The 19420-nt window shown below is 37.0% G+C and overlaps 1 protein-coding gene and 1 long non-coding RNA gene across 7 annotated transcripts in view; one reads left to right on the forward strand and one right to left on the reverse strand.

Annotated features, from left to right (window-relative positions):
- The window catches only part of kiaa1549lb (KIAA1549-like b), a 46563-nt gene that overhangs the window by 16973 nt on the left and 10170 nt on the right, over positions 1–19420 (forward strand). For both annotated transcript variants that reach the window (XM_057347584.1, XM_057347585.1), the window contains 5 exons: positions 1026–1216; positions 7556–7686; positions 8281–8405; positions 8724–8953; positions 17328–17460. In XM_057347584.1, coding sequence (XP_057203567.1) covers positions 1026–1216; positions 7556–7686; positions 8281–8405; positions 8724–8953; positions 17328–17460 — 810 coding nt within the window. The remainder of the gene's footprint in view (positions 1–1025; positions 1217–7555; positions 7687–8280; positions 8406–8723; positions 8954–17327; positions 17461–19420) is intronic.
- Positions 13092–16073, reverse strand: LOC130562520 (uncharacterized). 5 transcript variants are annotated; one of them, XR_008963981.1, is made up of 7 exons: positions 15278–16073; positions 14285–14321; positions 14128–14145; positions 13984–14038; positions 13842–13895; positions 13705–13759; positions 13092–13343 (listed from the first exon to the last, which is right to left on the reverse strand). It is a non-coding gene; the product is annotated as an uncharacterized LOC130562520 (long non-coding RNA). The 5 variants fall into 5 exon arrangements; XR_008963980.1 differs by lacking the exon at positions 15278–16073 and having other exon boundaries at positions 14285–14694; XR_008963983.1 differs by lacking the exon at positions 15278–16073 and having other exon boundaries at positions 14128–14178; positions 14267–14694.

Raw genomic sequence — 19420 nt, forward strand, 5'->3', positions numbered from 1 at the left:
TTGTGTTCTGCAGAAAGAAAGTCATACAAGTTTAAAATGAGTAGAGGGTAAGTAAATTATAGAATTTTCATTTTTGGGTAAACAATCCTTTTCAGTGGAAATCTCAGAATGGAAGTTTATTCTTTTATTGAACTAAAAGCAGTCTGCTATTTTTTTCCTTTCTTTTGCAACAACATATGTGCTTAAATGATAATAGAAGTCTTATTTTTGATTCCGGTTTTAATTAAGTGTCACATGCACACACAATTTGTCTTATATACTTAAAAATGTTACTAAATTTGTAAAAAAAAAAAGGTACAGCAATATACCAGACTATGACCTACATGTGTGTGCATGCACGTGCGTGCGTGTACATATGTGTCTATATTTGGGGTTGATCTTTGTGTGCTTCAATAGCCAAACAGGCAGAGAATATTAGGAATAAGGTCATACATTCTCAGAGGATTTTGTTGAAAGTAGGCTAGCAGGACCATGAAAAGGACAGAAAACGATTTGGTATAAAAGTGCATCTTTAATCAAAATGTGCATTTAAAGCATCAGTGCATCACATAACCTTCTCTCTAAATAAATGCAGAGCACAAATCTCTTTAAACATATGTCAAATGATGTCATATCACATATAATGATTGACCTGCTTCATGAACCTTATGGCCTAGTTTAGGTCAGGCAAATTATTTCACTGTTATAGCAAAATGATTCCCCCATTCAGGACCACCTTTATCAAACATGGAATTACATTTTTTTTATTATACTATTGTTTTTTAATATACACACCAGCCACTGTCTGGCACTGGTAATTGTAAAATCAATATTTAGTGGAAAAAGATTAAAATCTTGTTCATGCAAATGACATATCTTTGAAATTCTTATTTATATTCAGTGCATCTTTGTTGTTTTAGTGATAAGGAACAATCAGTGCGTCTGAATCAATGCATCTTAATGTCTCAGTTGTGTTGAGTTATATTTTATGGAAACCAAATCTTTATGCTTTTAATGAAATGTTGTATTATTTGCTCATTGTTTAGCCTGTTCAGGGGTTTGACTATGCCAAGCAACACCTGGGTCAGCAGGGTGGTGATGAGGAGAACCTCCAGGTTACCCAGGAGACCATGATTCTGCCTCACCCCATCCGAGATGCCCCGCTGTCCTTAGATAAGGTCATACGTCGGGATGGGTCTGCATCCAAGAAGAGCTTAACCAGTGAGATACGGAAAAGGTATGAGTGATGAAAACTCAATTAACACTCAAAAATCTGCCAACATTTGCAGTGGTTTGGCTGCATGCCACAAAACTATTTGTCATGGAAGATGTAGCCAAATGTAATATACCCAAGAGAGGAATGAGATAATTGAAATATTGTAACAGTGACTTTAATCGTTTTTACTGTAATCAATCCCAAAGATTTAAAACCATGTTAATCATGTCACACAAATCTTTTTAAATGATCATTCAGATGACGACTGCCTATTTGGGATTAGAATCCAAAATGAAATTGTTAATTTCCATTAGAAGTAAGATGCTGATAATCCAGATAAAGTGACTTATTATAGCAAAGAGAGTTGGTGCATGGTGTCGGCAATGCCTAGGTCATGGGTACACTTCTTAAAAAAACATTGAAGTTGATCAAATGTATAATATATGACTTGCTCAAGTTGCTTTGGAGAAGAAGTTTGGCAAATTTATAAGGGTAATGTACAGTAAATGAAGAAGATTTAAACAGAGACATAAAGCGATACCTATGTGTTGTAAACTAATAGACTTTTACTCGTAGAACACAGAACAGGCATACTGTATGTTCACAGCAGATCGATTTTTTTGTGGCTGGCACTGGCCACACACACAGCACACATATTCACACCTCAGTAATATGATGGAACAAAGTCAGAGTCAAGTGTGACCCACTGCCGATTTCTCTGGACTGTGGAACCCTACCAACAACTTCCTGGCACAAACAGTGCAATACTTGATGGGCCGTATGGATGCATCAAGAGCCAGCACAGAGCTCTGTGGTCATTTCGAGTTACTGTAGCTACAGATTAGTTATGACCTTATTTAGTATGCTACAAAAAAGCATATGATACCAACTAAGTAAATGTAAATGTAAATGCATTTTGTTAATTATCTACACCTAACCATAGTAACTTAGTTTACTATACTTTACACTTTTAAAGTGGCTATAACTCAGACAGTTTCTGCATATCTCATGTTAATCTTGAGTATTTACAGAATAGTATCGCACCCTTCAAATATCCATAGAGTCTTTAGTTTGATCACATTTATAAAAGACAGATACAGCTGTGCGAATATTTGTGAAAACATACGACGGGTGCGGGGTGGGTAGTCGGAACTAAAGCATGTGCGCACTCACTGCCAACAAAACACACACATGACTTAGTTTCACTTACCGCATGCAGTTCATGTCCGACATCTTTAAGCACTGGGACCGCACCATCTGTCAGTTTCAAACGATCTCCAAATCCAGCGTTATATCCACCGTTTATATAACATCCATCACTAAAATGCCGTGAACAAACAAACACACCTCAACTTCTCACTATCGCAAGAGTAACGAGCTGCAGCTGCAGGTGCCCAGCGCAGCCAGTCTTGATGGTAAGCGGGTCTATGCCGTTATTATAATGAAATATGTCGCGAGCACATTATTACAAGGCGACAGCGCATTCTTGTAATACGAGCGCACGGATCTCTCCACTTGCACACCGATTTCCTTTGCTCATGCACAAAACTGGATGCGCGCTTTCAATTATACGCTGCTCTCTTATGAATTTTCTCTCCTCTCGCTCAGTGAGTGTGTGCGCACTCAAAATGCGTGCCATGTGTCCACGAATCCTTTGGTACTCTTGCTCTCGAGAGGTCCTCCTGTGTGTTTCAGGCATTATAGGCTGTCAAAAGTAGTCAACCAATCAGGGATAAGCTTCTTGGTGAAGAGTTGTTTTTTGTGTTCTTTTCTACAAAGGTGTCATGTTAATGTGTAATTCTTGTAAAATAGTATATTGTAAATTGCTGAGTTTCATTCTTATAAAATCTTTTAATATATAAATCTTTTCATGAGTGGATTCTTGTGTGTGGGTAGGTGGGTGGATGGGGGGCACCTCTGGGTGTCACAGACTGGCGTGCAAGAACCCAAGCGCAGGCAGGCAGTGAAGGGGTTAACAAATATATTTATTTTCTTAAACACAAAAACGACAAAACAAAAACCCACGATGGGGCAAACCAACAAAACTAGATGCAAAAACTGACAGGACAAATATAACTGAGACAGGGTAAAAGAACAATACTATAGAAACGCAAACTCAGACTTACACAGGCTCGACTTGACATTGACTGGGGATTTAGACAGGAACACAATACACGGTACACAACGCACAATCCACGAACACAAGACAAAGAAACAAGAGGGTATTTATAGGAAACACAAACNGTGTGCGCACTCAAAATGCGTGCCATGTGTCCACGAATCCTTTGGTACTCTTGCTCTCGAGAGGTCCTCCTGTGTGTTTCAGGCATTATAGGCTGTCAAAAGTAGTCAACCAATCAGGGATAAGCTTCTTGGTGAAGAGTTGTTTTTTGTGTTCTTTTCTACAAAGGTGTCATGTTAATGTGTAATTCTTGTAAAATAGTATATTGTAAATTGCTGAGTTTCATTCTTATAAAATCTTTTAATATATAAATCTTTTCATGAGTGGATTCTTGTGTGTGGGTAGGTGGGTGGATGGGGGGCACCTCTGGGTGTCACAGACTGGCGTGCAAGAACCCAAGCGCAGGCAGGCAGTGAAGGGGTTAACAAATATATTTATTTTCTTAAACACAAAAACGACAAAACAAAAACCCACGATGGGGCAAACCAACAAAACTAGATGCAAAAACTGACAGGACAAATATAACTGAGACAGGGTAAAAGAACAATACTATAGAAACGCAAACTCAGACTTACACAGGCTCGACTTGACATTGACTGGGGATTTAGACAGGAACACAATACACGGTACACAACGCACAATCCACGAACACAAGACAAAGAAACAAGAGGGTATTTATAGGAAACACAAACTTGGGATAACGACATGGGGCAGGTGTGAGACATTAAACACTCAGGGAAAGATAACGAGGAAACGAGATGGCGGGAACAGAGATGAGACACTGGAGAGAACGTATATTATTGTCAAAAGGACAATAATATGTTTCTCTCCACACATAACCAAAGGCTTTGTCATGACTCTGCTACAGGACCAAGAAAAACATGACTATGGAAGCAGAGCCATGACACTGGGGCTGTTGCCCAGGGGCACCATGAGGTCTTAATACGCCTCTGGATCCACCATGTTCTCAGGTAACAATTTTTATATATTTGATGCAACATTATTAATCAAATGTATATTAGAAATGAACGGTAAGGGAGCATTTGGTATATTGCATAGAAGTTCAGTTTTATGCCCTGAACTTCTGGAACACTGAATGCAGAACACTTACAGTGTCTGTCTGCAAATGCATTAAATGCATAACCAAATAGGTATAGAATATTATATGATATTTCCAAATGCTCCACTGCTATTATTGTTTTGATATACCGTTACTTGTAGTAAATATTATTTTAGAATAAAGCTAACTTAAGACACCAATCTAAATTGGTAATCAATTTAGTACTATTAGTACTAAACTATTTTAGTACTATTTTGACAATACTACGTTTAGTGTACGACATGCATGAGGACCACATGAACTTGAGGGTGTTGGCCTGTTTTGTCTGAATAACATGGTAGTGAAACTGACGTTTATATGTAGCCTACAAAGCATCCTAATGCCCCGTTCATTTCTAATACACATTTGATTAATAATGTTGCATCAAATATATTAATATTGTTACCTGAGAACGTGGTGGATCCATCTTGCTTCGTTGAATACGTCGAGTCACTTTCAACCAATAAGATGCCATGTAAGAGGTCGCGTTTTCATTGGCCCGCCGTGGAAGCCTATCCCTGATTGGTTGACTACTTTTGACAGCCTATAATTCCTGGAACACACAGGAGGACCTCTCGAGAGCAAGAGTACCAAAGGATTCGTGGACGCACGGCACGCATTTTGAGTGCGCACACGCTCACTGAGCGAGAGGAGAGAAAATTAGAAATAAGAGAGCAGCGTATAATTGAAAGCGCGCATCCAGTTTTGTGCATGAGCAAAGGAAAACGGCGTGCGAGCGGAGAGATTCGCACGCTCGTATTACAAGAATGCGCTCTCGCCTTGTAATAATGCGCTCGCGACATTTATCATTATAGTAACGCCATACGGGTCTCGCTCGTCAGTTGTCGCGTGGGCGGGCTATTTCTTTCGCCTTTGCCGAGGCCGTGCTTTTCTGGGAGAATTGCCCTTTAAGGGACTAAGAAAAGTAATAACGAAACGGATTTGTCATGTTCGAAAAACTTTACGAAATCTATACGTACGCTGGGGGAGTGTATCAAGCACAGAAACAAGACATCATAAGTCCAACTCGTTTTTTGACAAGTTGACTATGTCAAGCATTAGAAGACAGCACGTTTAACATTGTAAAGAAGTCAGAATGCATGAAACACCATTGCATCCCCCCTTTAACACTTTGAGTGTGATTGTAATTGCTGAATTGAGTATCACAGCAATGCAATAGATGATCCAGATCTAATGGTAATACCCTTACACTGGGTTCCAAATTATTATGCAAATGATATCTTTCTCTGGTTTTCCTAATTTGTCGATGCAAATGACAGTCAGTATAATTTTCAAGTAATCAACAGTTAGGGTACATTTGGAATTTTATTGAACAAACCTCCCACTGACAACAGTATTTATTTAAAAAATGAAAAACTCAAAATGCACTGTTCCAAATTATTATGCACAACAGAGTTTGAAAACATTTCATAGGTTGTAAAAAACTGAAAATGGTCATTTGTTGAATTTGCAGCATTAGGAGGTCATATTTACTGAAATCAAAAGCTATTTCAATCAAAAACATCCTAACAGGGCAAGTTACATGTTAACATAGGACCCCTTCTTTGATATCACCTTCACAATTCTTGCATCCATTGAACTTGTGAGTTTTTGGATAGTTTCTGATTGAATTTCTTTGCAGGATGTCAGAATAGCCTCCCAGAGCTGCTGTTTTGATGCTAACTGCCTCCCACCATCATAGATCTTTCGCTTGAGGATGCTCCAAAGGTTCTCAATAGGGTTGAGGTCAGGGGAGGATGGTGGCCACACCATGAGTTTCTCTCCTTTTATGCACATAGCAGCCAATGACACAGAGGTATTCTTTGCAGCATGAGATGGTGCATTGTCATGCATGAAGATGATTTTGCTACGGAAGGCATGGTTCTTCTTTTTGTACCATGGAAGAAAGTGCTCAGTCAGAAACTCTACATACCTTGCAGAGTTCATTTTCACACCTTCAGGGACCCTAAAGGGGCCCACCAGCTGTCTCCCCATGATTCCAGCCCAAAACATGACTCCGCCACCTCCTTGCTGACGTCGCAGCGTTGTTGGGACATGGTGGCCATCCACCAACCATCCACTACTCCATCCATCTGGACCATCCAGGGTTGCACGGCACTCATCAGTAAACAAGACTGTTTGAAAATTAGTCTTCATGTATGTGTGGGCCCACTGCAACAGTTTCTGCTTGTGAGCATTGGTTAGGGGTGGCCGAATAGTAGGTTTATGCACAACTGCAAGCATCTGGAGGATCCTACACCTTGAGGTTTTCGGGACTCCCGAGGCACCAGCAGCTTCAAATACCTGTTTGCTGCTTTGCAATGGCATTTTTGCAGCTGCTCTCTTAATCCGATGAATTTGTCTGGAAGAAACCTTCCTCATTCTGCCTTTATCTGCACGAACCCTTCTGTGCTCTGAATCAGCCACAAATCTCTTCACAGTACGATGATCTCGCTTAAGTTTTCGTGAAATATCTAATGTTTTCATACCTTGTCCAAGACATTGCACTATTTGACGCTTTTCGGCAGCAGACAGATCCTTTTTCTTTCCCATATTGCTTGAAACCTGTGGCCTGCTTAATAATGTGGAACGTCCTTCTTAAGTAGTTTTTCTTTAATTGGGCTCACCTGGCAAACTACTTATCACAGGTGTCTGAGATTGATTTCAGTGATCCAAAGAGCACTGAGACACAATACCATCCATAAGTTTAATTGAACAATATAAAATTAAATGTTTACGACACTTAAATCCAATTTGCATAATAATTTGGAACGCAGTGTATTTGTAAAATTACAACACGAACACAATACATTTAAAATATTGTATGAGTGCTATAGTGTTTGCCAAACATTCCGCTTCTATACAATGTGCAGTTTTATTTAGACTATATCATCAGAGATGTGTCAGCTATGTCACACAAATGTATATTTACTGCAAACATGTTTAGGCTACTTCTGAGCATGCGATGACGCTGTATTTGTGTGTATGTGAGATGAGAGAACAGGCAAATAAAATGACATAACCATCTTTGCACATGCACTGACTCACCGCTACTCCTTGTTGCTATGGTTACTTGCAGTAGGTTACCGAGTGAGGATGGCTCTGTCATCAGCAGCGAATCACTGAAGGAGGTTTCGGGCAAGGGCTCGATTGTGCAAAAAGCCACAGCACAGCAGAAACTCACAAAGGAGGAGAGCAGAAAGAGTAATGGTGAGAGACGCTTTTTCACACTTGCGCTGTCACGACACAAACAGACAGCTGTGCTGGGAGATTTCACCACAAATGCCATGATGTTGTTTGGAAGGAGAACGCTCTGACGCATTCTCAGCGAGACTATTTGAAAGATAAGTTAAACGTGTGAGTTTGGGTGCAGTTTTGGGTTGGAAATTAAAATACATTTCATTATCTTTTGCAGTTTTTATAATCAGTCATCTTGCAAAGCCACCTATCCTAATATATATCTAAATCATTTCCAACATTCATTTGTTTTATTGAAAATGCTGTTGAAATGAATGGCCCGCAGACTTGCATAGTAAAGAAAAAGCAGCTTATAAGAGTCAATATTGTTTCAACGATGCTCTAATAATCTGCTCAGATCTTAGAGAACTGCTGAGTTCTTTTTTTCTGTAAATAAGAAATGGGAGCTAAAGGCATGAATTGATCCTCTGCACAAGTGAAATAAATTCCAGCCAGTGCAGCCGTCACATGATGATGATGTGAATTTGTAAACTGAAACTGAATCAGCCTTTACAGGTTTGTTACTGATGTAGAATTAAAAATGATGTTTGTTTGATGTCTTTGCAGATCATTATGATAGTTCCTCTGGATCACTTCAGCTCATTTCCATTAAACCAATGACTGCTCCACCCAACTACTCACACCCCGCGTCCTCCGACCGCAGTCAGGACTCGGCCATATTCAATGGAGAGGTAAGAAACCTCTCTTACATGGCATATACAGTATCTCCAGGATATAGTTGAGAAGCGCCAGCCCTATTCAACATGATTACTTTATGTCGAAGGTGTGTTTCTTGTGCTCAAGCATGTGTATTGTCCATATCAACAAAACCAAGCAATCTTATTATGTCTCTGATAATACTGTTGCTTAATTTAACCAAATTTGGGCTTCAGAGAGACTTGGCACAGTTTTTCTTTTAGCATATCAGTTTACCTTTGGGAAATCAGTTTCACATTCTTGTATGATTTTTTGCAGTAGGTGATTGGCCAGCCCCTTTCTTGTGTACGCAGGTGAATTTGGCTCTGAAACAGAAGTCAGACATTGAACACTACAGGAATAAGCTGAGGCTGAAGGCAAAAAAGAAGGGTTACTACGACTTCCCATCTGCTGAAGGGAGAAACAGCTCTAAAGACCTGAGCCAGAGACACAAGTATAACCGTGACAAACCTCCTCATCCTCACGGCAGACCTGCAGAGCAGGAAGACGACAGGGGATCCACATATGTGAAACATCATAGGAGGTAAGAGAAGTCACTTGCGACTGTGTATGTGTGTGTAAAACTACTGTACATGGAACATTGAATGTAATAATGTTATTGCATCGTATGACAAAGTTTAAACCACAGTGAAAGAACAATAGCACCACATTTTAAAAATATATAGCCATGCACCTTACAAACCTATGGTGTTACCACGGTATAGTGATAGAATCAAATAATACCATGTTACATTGTCAATATGTCAATAGTTTGACCACTTTTGATTACATTTTTGATTATGATCTTAAAATCCTACGCTATAAAAAATACAACCTCTAGTATTTATACTCAAATTGTTTGTGGAGATAAATGTGAGTATTCACTTTTTTGTAATAATAATACGTGGGGCTTTACACAGTCATTTATGTTAATATTTATAAAAAGTGTTATTTTTGTCTTAGTCCTTTCATCATGCTTTTTGACACTCTCCTCATCCTATACTAACAGCTGTAATCCTCTCTGGGTATCTTTTTCTGTGTTGTACTTATACTTTGTTTGTTGCTTATTGACACTATAATTTCCCCATGGTTACTTACTCTGTCATGTACTGTATCTCTGTTTACTGTTCATTATTGAACCATGAAATGCAACTGCAGTCATGCCATCCCTGGACTAGGCAAATGCCTACCGTCCATTTAACTGTCAAATTGATAGTGAAATGTCTGTTTAAGATCTGCTAATTGATTGTCTATTAACTGTCCACTTAACTGTTTAACTGAATCATCTGTTTAGATATTGTGAATTGATTGTCTGTTTACAGCGTCCTTAAGCCTGGGAAAGGCGCTATATAAATTAAACATATTATTATTAACAACAACAACTTCAAAATGTTCTACCAACAATCAGAATCAGAAGGAGCTTTATTACCAAGTATGTTTACACACACAAGGAATTTGACTCGGCAACAGGAGTTTAGTGCAGAAGAAAGTGTACACATGGTGCAAACATAGTGCAAATATAGATTAAGGTAGAAAAAATGAGAATTAAATAATAACTAAAATGCACTATATACAAAAAGGGAAAAAATACAGGCAAAAACCAACATATAATTTTTTAAAAGAGTGTACCGATGTGTTATTTACAGGTTTAACCTATTGTTTCTTATAATGTACAGTTTCCAGATGCTGTGTGCAATGTGCAAGTGTGCAATGTGATGGACAGTGTGTAGTAAGAGCTTTTAATTGTTCAGGCTGAGTATAGCCTGCGGGAAAAAAAACTGTTCTTGTGTCTGGCTGTTCTGGTGGTCAGTGCTCTGTAGTGCCGGCCAGATGGCAACAGTTTGAAGGGGAGTGAGCTGGGTGAGTGGGGTCCAAAATGATTTTCTTAGCCCTTTTTGGGCAGGGGGTCACCAATAATTCTCTCAGCAGTCCTGACTGTTCGTTGTAGTCTCTTAATGTCTGATTTAGTAGCTGAACCAAACCAGACAGGTAACAAAGCTAAAGTAACTGGACAAAGATTTATGTATTTATTCAAGTAAATTTGTTATTTTGTCTATACAGAGTAAGTATACCGAATGTTCATAGAACCTAAAAACTTGAACAATAATAAGTTGGATGGACTTTATGTCCTTGGTTGAGTAAACTTAAAAATCTACAAACCCGATTCCAAAAAAGTTGGGACACTGTACAAATTGTGAATAAAAAAGGAATGCAATAATTTATGAATCTCATAAACTTATATTTTATTCACAATAGAATATAGATAACATATCAAATGTTGAAAGTGAGACATTTTGAAATGTCATGCCAAATATTGGCTCATTTTGGATTTCATGAGAGCTACACATTCCAAAAACAGGTAGCAATAAGAGGCCGGAAAAGTTAAATGTACATATAAGGAACAGCTGGAGGACCAATTTGCAACTTATTAGGTCAATTGGCAACATGATTGGGTATAAAAAGAGCCTCTCAGAGTGGCAGTGTCTCTCAGAAGTCAAGATGGGCAGAGGATCACCAATTCCCCCAATGCTGCGGTGAAAAATAGTGGAGCAATATCAGAAAGGAGTTTCTCAGAGAAAAATTGCAAAGAGTTTGAAGTTATCATCATCTACAGTGCATAATATCATCCAAAGATTCAGAGAATCTGGAACAATCTCTGTGCGTAAGGGTCAAGGCCGGAAAACCATACTGGATGCCCGTGATCTTCGGGCCCTTAGACGGCACTGCATCACATACAGGAATGCTACTGTAATGGAAATCACAACATGGGCTCAGGAATACTTCCAGAAAACATTGTCGGTGAACACAATCCACCGTGCCATTCGCCGTTGCCGGCTAAAACCCTATAGGTCAAAAAAGAAGCCATATCTAAACATGATCCAGAAGCGCAGGCGTTTTCTCTGGGCCAAGGCTCATTTAAAATGGACTGTGGCAAAGTGGAAAACTGTTCTGTGGTCAGACGAATCAAAATTTGAAGTTCTTTTTGGAAAACTGGGACGCCATGTCATCCAGACTAAAGAGGACAAGGACAACCCAAGTTGTTATCAGCGCTCAGTTCAGAAGCCTGCATCTCTGATGGTATGGGGTTGCATGAGTGCGTGTGGCATGGGCAGCTTACACATCTGGAAAGGCACCATCAATGCTGAAAGGTATATCCAAGTTCTAGAACAACATATGCTCCCATCCAGACGTCGTCTCTTTCAGGGAAGACCTTGCATTTTCCAACATGACAATGCCAGACCACATACTGCATCAATTACAACATCATGGCTGCGTAGAAGAAGGATCCGGGTACTGAAATGGCCAGCCTGCAGTCCAGATCTTTCACCCATAGAAAACATTTGGCGCATCATAAAGAGGAAGATGCCACAAAGAAGACCTAAGACAGTCGAGCAACTAGAAGCCTGTATTAGACAAGAATGGGACAACATTCCTATTCCTAAACTTGAGCAACTTGTCTCCTCAGTCCCCAGACGTTTGCAGACTGTTATAAAAAGAAGAGGGGATGCCACACAGTGGTAAACATGGCCTTGTCCCAACTTTTTTGAGATGTGTTGATGCCATGAAATTTAAAATCAACTTTTTTTTCCCTTAAAATGATACATTTTCTCAGTTTAAACATTTGATATGTCATCTATGTTGTATTCTGAATAAAATATTGAAATTTGAAACTTCCACATCATTGCATTCTGTTTTTATTCACAATTTGTACAGTGTCCCAACTTTTTTGTAATCGGGTTTGTACTTGCATTACAGTTTTTGCATTACAAGTTTAAGTTTGTTTAGCTGATTTTTTTCATGGTGAATTTAAAATACATGGAACATTTATCAGTAAACCAAAAAAAGCGTGCGTGTGCGTTTGCGTGTGTGTGTGCAGGTGCATCCGTGTGTCTGCGCGTCCGTGTGTGCTAGTACGTGTGCATATTGTGTGTGGAGTGTTTTGTATGTGGGTATGTCTGTCTTTTACAGGTATAACTTTAATTGTTTTGCTTATTGTAAATATGTCTCATGTACAGCTGCTTTGTAACAATGAAAATTGTAAAAAGCGCTATATAAATAAAGTTGAGTTGAGTAAAGGGATAGTCCACACTGTTAAAAAAAATCTGTAAAAAAACGGTAAAAAGTCTGGCAGCAGAGTCTCCAGACATTTTCCGTAAAATTACGGAAAAGAACTGTTTCACAAAATTACATGAAATGAACTGTAAAAATACAGAGCCAATTTTATGGTCAAAATTGGTTAAATTACAGTATAGCACTGTTGATAATTGCTCATTAAACTGTGTAAAAACAGATAAATTATATCAAAATACATTAAAAAGCAACTTCTTTTCAGGGTAATCTCTGTAAATTTAGGAATTTTTAAGTAATTTTATTAAGATTCTCTGTCAATCTACAAAGGAATTTACTTCTAAAAAACATTTTAAATGTATAATAACTAAGAAACTACTAATAAAAACCTAATGTCTGTACATTTACCAGTTATAATAAAGATATATATTATTAAAATACACCAAAAGTAGCTACATTTAAAACCTACAATACTGTTAATTAAAATTAATTAGCAGTTATTTGAATCTATCAGGTCACAGGCCTACAATAATTTCCTGTTAAATTCTTTACATGTAAAATAAATACGCAATATTAAAAAACAGAACTTTATTTTGTACCTTCAATGTAACAGAAAAAGACATTCTGGGGAAATGCAAAAATATTTATTTTTTAAAATGTTCATCTGACAGTGGGAATACAAGCGGAGTATATCAGATTCAGAACATAGCTCTGTACATGCAAGTTATTTGTTACACATTTAGACATTATTTGAGCAACTTGAGTCATATAGATTACTTATGCTACCTATAGGTGACTTAGATTGTCAAGAGTTTTGGTCCCGCTCACTGTCATTATATGCCTTCTATAAATCCTGAAGTTATCTGCTGAAGAAAGAAAAACATACATTTTAGATGGCATCAGGTAAACGTATTTTTCAGATACCAACGGTCGCAGCAAAATACTTAGACTGACTGCAAATCTCTATGTACATTATACACTATATTCAGTTGACTTTCTTATAGCAAAACCTCCCAAGAGTTACTTTTGCAGTAACACATCTTGCACAGTCACAGTGGACCCACAAGGACAACACAAATTATTAATAATGAATATTATAGGAAAATGATACCGTGTAGATCAAATTTAATTTATTGCCACTGTCAAAGCAATCCTATGGAATCAAATTACTTGTCTGTCTTTGGCAATGTAGATTTTAGATTATAAACAGTCCAATCTTTTCCATACCTGGATTGTTATGGTCACCTGCGGTAGATTAGCACAAGCAGTCGATCCACAGAACCTGAAAATATTTAAATACATTGTATTAGGTTCACACATACAAAGTAGATTTTAGATTATAAACAGTCCAGTTTTTTCCATACCTGGATTGTCATGGTCATCTGCTGTAGATTATCACAAGCAGTAGTTCACAGAACCTGAAAATAAAATATTTAAAATAAATTGTATTACGTTCACACGTACAAGGTAGATTTTAGATTATAAACAGTCCAATAGTTTACATACCTGGATTGTCATGGTCATCTGCTGTAGATTATCACAAGCATTAGATCCCCAGAACCTGAAAATAAAATATTAAAAATAAATTTGTATTACATTCACACGTACAAGGTAGATTTTAGATTATAAACAGTCCAATTGTTTCCATACCTGGATTGTCATGGTCACCTGCGGTAGATTAGCAAAAGCAGTTCACAGTACCTGAAAATAAAATATTTAAAATAAATTGTATTACGTTCACACGTACAATGTAGATTTTAGATTATAAACAGTCCAATCTTTTCCATACATGGATTGTTATGGTCACCTGCGGTAGATTATCACAAGCATTAGATCCCCAGAACCTGAAAATAAAATATTAAAAATAAATTTGTATTACATTCACACGTACAAAGCACAAGTTCCACAGATAGACATACAAAAAATCAACAAGAAAATTAAGATATAACGTTAGAGTATTGCTATGAAATTAAAACAAAATGTATAGGGAAAACATTAGATCATTTTTACCTACACTGCAAAAAGTGCCATTCTTACTAAGCAGCAGTTTTGTCTTGTTTTTATTAAAAATATCTAAAACTTCTTAAATCGATATACAATTACTTGACAAGAAAAGTGACCTAGGGTATTTAGGCTCGGTTTCACAGACAAGGTTTAAGAGTAGTCCCAGACTAAAATGAATTTTGAGCTGTCTTAACTTAATTTTTTTTAAATATATCAGTGCCATTGTTTTGTTTTAAGATGCACATCAGTAATGTTTTTTCTGTTGCATTTTAATAAAAGCAACTTAAAATTTAATAATTAAATTATTAATTATTAATAATTAATTAAAATAACCTAATTTAACTAAGACATAATCCTGGCTAAGGCTAAGCCTTGTCTTTGAAACCGGGCCTTAGTCTTGTTTTATGTAAAATTATATAAGAATTAAGTACGTTTATGGTAAAAACAGGCAAAAAAATCTGCCAATGGGGTGAGATTTGTTGTCACTTAGCAAGAATGTCATTTTTTGCAGTGTAACTTTACCTACAGGTGTAATAATCATCTATTTGGATCGGAAACACATTTCTATAACCAAAAACGTTCATAAAAACGTCTCTGAAAAAAAAACTTTTATCGTGAGAACACAAATTACTGCATTATATATACTAACGTTAACGTTACTCCTTAGCTAACATTACAGTAACGTTAGGCCTCCAGGTTTATCAGAAGAGTTCTAACAATTAGCTTCAAGACAAAAAGTGCAGCACATTACATGAAATAATAAAATAATCGTTTAAATGTGTTATAAAACGCTTACCTCATCCGGCGGTCGGTTGCTCTGACTGACATGGTGAGACGAGTATAGTGAAGCAGGCGCTAAAGGCGCGTTGTTTTCCTCACAGTTTCAAAAGTATTGGCGCTTTAAATGTAGCCTACATGTCATATATTTCCATCGGAGCGGAAGAAATTTCTTCACTGTCACTCGCACGCTACTGCTCACTGCTGTTCTCAGAGATGTTTCCCGCGGTGCCTGCCTGGCTACCATAGGAATCCACTGGAGTTTGAAAACTCCCGCTCTGGCTCTGCTGCTCGCACTAGTACCGCCACTCACAGCCGTTAGGACGCAAGTGCGCCAAATTTAAATTTGCAGCCTCTGATTGGATGATGGAAGTCTTACACAACTAAAATATATATGCCCAAAAGGAGAGTTATAAATTTGATTGCAGATTAATTACAATATTGTTGTTTAAATTACAAATACTGCCGTACTGTAATATATTACAGAAATTATTACAAATTGTTAAAATACTGTATGTTGTATTAGCTATAGTGAATCGATAACCGTTGCACACGTAAATACTTTATTTTAATATTTAATATGTTAGGCAAAGTTTCAAAAACGTAATAGGATCTAGCAGTTTTACTACAGTTTACTATATTTAAGTTGTCAAAATGCAAAGTTGTATGTTGTTTAGGTGAGAACAAAAATAAATGTCAAAATAAATTACATTTGTGTCTGTAGAATTACCAGTTGACCTCTAAAATACCCTAAATATATAATGATATTCAACTGCATTTAATTACAAAGCAGTTGCAATTTTACATATTTTTTTTACAGAGAAAATCCGTAAATTTTTACTTCATTGCATTTTGGGAATTGTAAAAATACTATAAATTGCTTTTAAAAAAACATAATATTTCTGTAATTTAAAATTACAGGAAATTAACCATAATTTAATAGGTAGTACTTTTTAGTACAGCAAAAATCTGTAAAATAACAGGCATTAACTTTTTAATGGAAAAAAGGAAAAATTCTGTAAAATAATACAGACCATTACCTGTAAAATTACACTTTTTTTTAACAGTGCACCCAAAAATGAAAATTCTGTCATGAATTACTCATCCTCAAGTTGTTCCAAACCTGTATACATTTCTATGTTTGTTTGTACACAAACAAATATATTTGGATGAATGTTGCACCACCAACTGCACCATTGACTAACATAGTAGAAAAAATATTGTATATTTTGAAGAAATGAGGAAAACAAACCGTTCTGGGGCACCTTTGACTACCATTTTTGACTAACCCAGAAATCTCAGTTGCTAACATTCTTCTAAATATCTTTCTTTGTGTTTAATAGAACAAAATAAATGTATACAGGTTTGGAACTACTTGAGTAATTCATGACAGAATTTTCATTTTCGGGTGCAGTATGTTGGAATAGAAAAGGTCACTGCCCAAACAGTTGCTATAAAATTAGAAGCACAAAATTCTCTAGAATATCATTATAAGATGGAAAATGAATATGGAAATGATTAAAGTAGTCAAACCTGTTAGAAGAGGATGTCCCAATACCAATGTCCACCTTTAAAACTGCTGATGACATTTATTCAAACTGTTACATCATGAGTGACCTGTATAGTTCTGTGTGTTATTTTGTTGGTATTTTTGGTGTGAAAGTGCTAACTTCCGCTGATGTGTGATTGCTGTCTGACCCGCTCATTGCTCTGACACGTGACTCTGCATGATGACATCAGATGAAGTTGCCTACACTGCGACTTGTCTTTTCATGCCTAATAAATGATTTTCTAACCTTACACAGATGAGTAGTATTCATGTTCCTCAGTAATAGAACTTCTGTAACTCAATAGATAAAAGCATTCAAATGTATAACTGAAATAACTGAATCTAGCTCTAAATGCAACAGATCTATGTTTTCCTATAAAATATCTCAATGAAAACACATCTTATTTCACTACAAATAGTTCTAATAGTTCTAAACGATTTTATTACGTTTGTGTTGCAATGCATCTGCTGATTTTTCTGTTCCCAGTACAAAATGTGTGTATGATCATCATGGTTTCAGAGTGTCACAGGTGAAGCAGCCCTCACATCGAAGCAGACAGTCTCTAAACAGTCCCAGTCCTGGAGGAACAGAGATGGATCTTCTGGTCATGAGAGAAAGACCCAGAAAGGGGATTCGCAACACTGGTTATGATGTAAGTGTTGTTTAACAAAACAATTTGCCTCACATTTATTAACATCAACAGAAGAATTCCCTACTTCGGGCATTAAATACCTTTAAGAAAGTGTACACACACGGTGGGCGTGAGAAAAAAAACACGCCCACGCGTCAACCAGCCAGCTTGAGAAAGCTCAATGCCGCTTCACTCGGCTGACGGAAGTTTAGCTGTGTTTTGTTTGCTCACTGCATTTGGGTGATGAATGGTATATAAACGGTGGATATAACGCTGGATTTGGAGATCGTTTGAAACTGATAGATGGCGCGGTCCCATCGCTAAAAGATGCCGGACATGAACCGCATGTGGTAAGTCAAACTACAGTAAGTCATATGTTTTGTTGGCAGTCGGCGCGTACGTGCATAATGTAAACAACACAAATTTATAGTGAATCAACAGTTATACAGGGATAATGCGATGATGTATTGTGTGCTCGTGCTGTAGTTCCGCCCACCCCCCTTCACGCCTCCAGGCGCTCGTCTTTTTCCGGAAATAATTGTACAACTGTATCTCTTTCATAAATTTGATCAAACTAAATACTCTTCAAAGATACGAAGTATGGAATACTACTCAATAGGTACTCAAGATTAATATGAGATTGGCAGAAACTGCATGTTACCTCATCTTTAAATGTGTAACACTGGTTGTGTGAGGCATGAATTTTTGTGCCTTTGTATGTCTCTACACAGTAGAATGACAATAAAGCTCACTTGAACTTATTTGATTAACAGCTATGGCATTTTAATTTAGCATCTAAAACACTGAACCTATAGTATATTGACATGTTTTTGTGATATGAATTGATACTCTTGGATAAGATACTGTCAAGAAAACAATGATAGTGTTAGTTAAAGGAGTAGTTCACCCAAAAATGGTCCCCATTGACTTGACCATAGTCATTTTTATTCCTACTATGGAAAGTCAGTGGGGACCATTATTTTGGTGAGCTACTCCTTTAATTAACATAAAATAATTCACATAATATTTAAAGTTATTTTAGAAGGCTGTCTTAGACGTTAGGGGCAAAAAGATCTACAGTCCTTTCAGGACTTTAATGTTCTGTGTATTTTCAACTGTCTAGATATTTGCAACCACAATGGACTAGAGTCTGACAACAGCTTACTTAAATACTGATTCTTTATACTGTAAGTAATTAGCAAAATTCTAAAATGTAAACAAAACCAATGCACTGACAATATGAATGGGCTTATATGACCATATTTCTTTACTCTGGTAAGCACTAGCTTTTGATAGCTTTTTGCATAAAAAAAGATTATTCAATAACCCTGTCGGGCACCCAGATAGCAATACAGTATTACAAAGATATATTCTTGGCATCATGAATATTCTAAATAAGATGGAAGAATGCATGGGAAATGTTACTTTTTAAATGCCAGATTGCAATCATTACAATTAAATTTTATATGCACATAATTATATTTTAATGAGTTATATTTATCGCTTACATACCGTATACAAGGAGAAATACAGGGGTCTAAAAACTGATCCTTGTGGTACTCCATACTGGATTATATTCTGTGCTTTCCTGTGGCTCAGTGGTTAGAGCATAGCGTTAACAACTCCTAGGTCATGGGTTCGATCCCAGGGGATTGCACATAGTCTGAAACAAATGTATAGTATAATGCAATGTAAGTCACTTTAAAGTGTCTGCTGAATGTAAATGTAAAATGACCTGTAATTCACAAATTCTCCCAGATCAAGCTCTCATTTTATAAGAGATTTGATAATTGACAGCTTAAAAGTGTTTGGGTACATGTGCACAAGATAGCAAACTGATTTAACAATATTTTTGTATTTATGCTTCGTTCAGACTCTTCAAATTCAGCTTGATTGTTGCACAGTCTGTTTGTCATAGAGTGTCATGGAGATTTATAAACAGCAATGGAAACAGATGAAAGACTTGATCGTTTTGTCCCAT

The sequence above is a fragment of the Triplophysa rosa genome, linkage group LG12 (genome assembly GCF_024868665.1).
Source record: "Triplophysa rosa linkage group LG12, Trosa_1v2, whole genome shotgun sequence".
Taxonomy (NCBI): Eukaryota; Metazoa; Chordata; class Actinopteri; order Cypriniformes; family Nemacheilidae; genus Triplophysa; species Triplophysa rosa.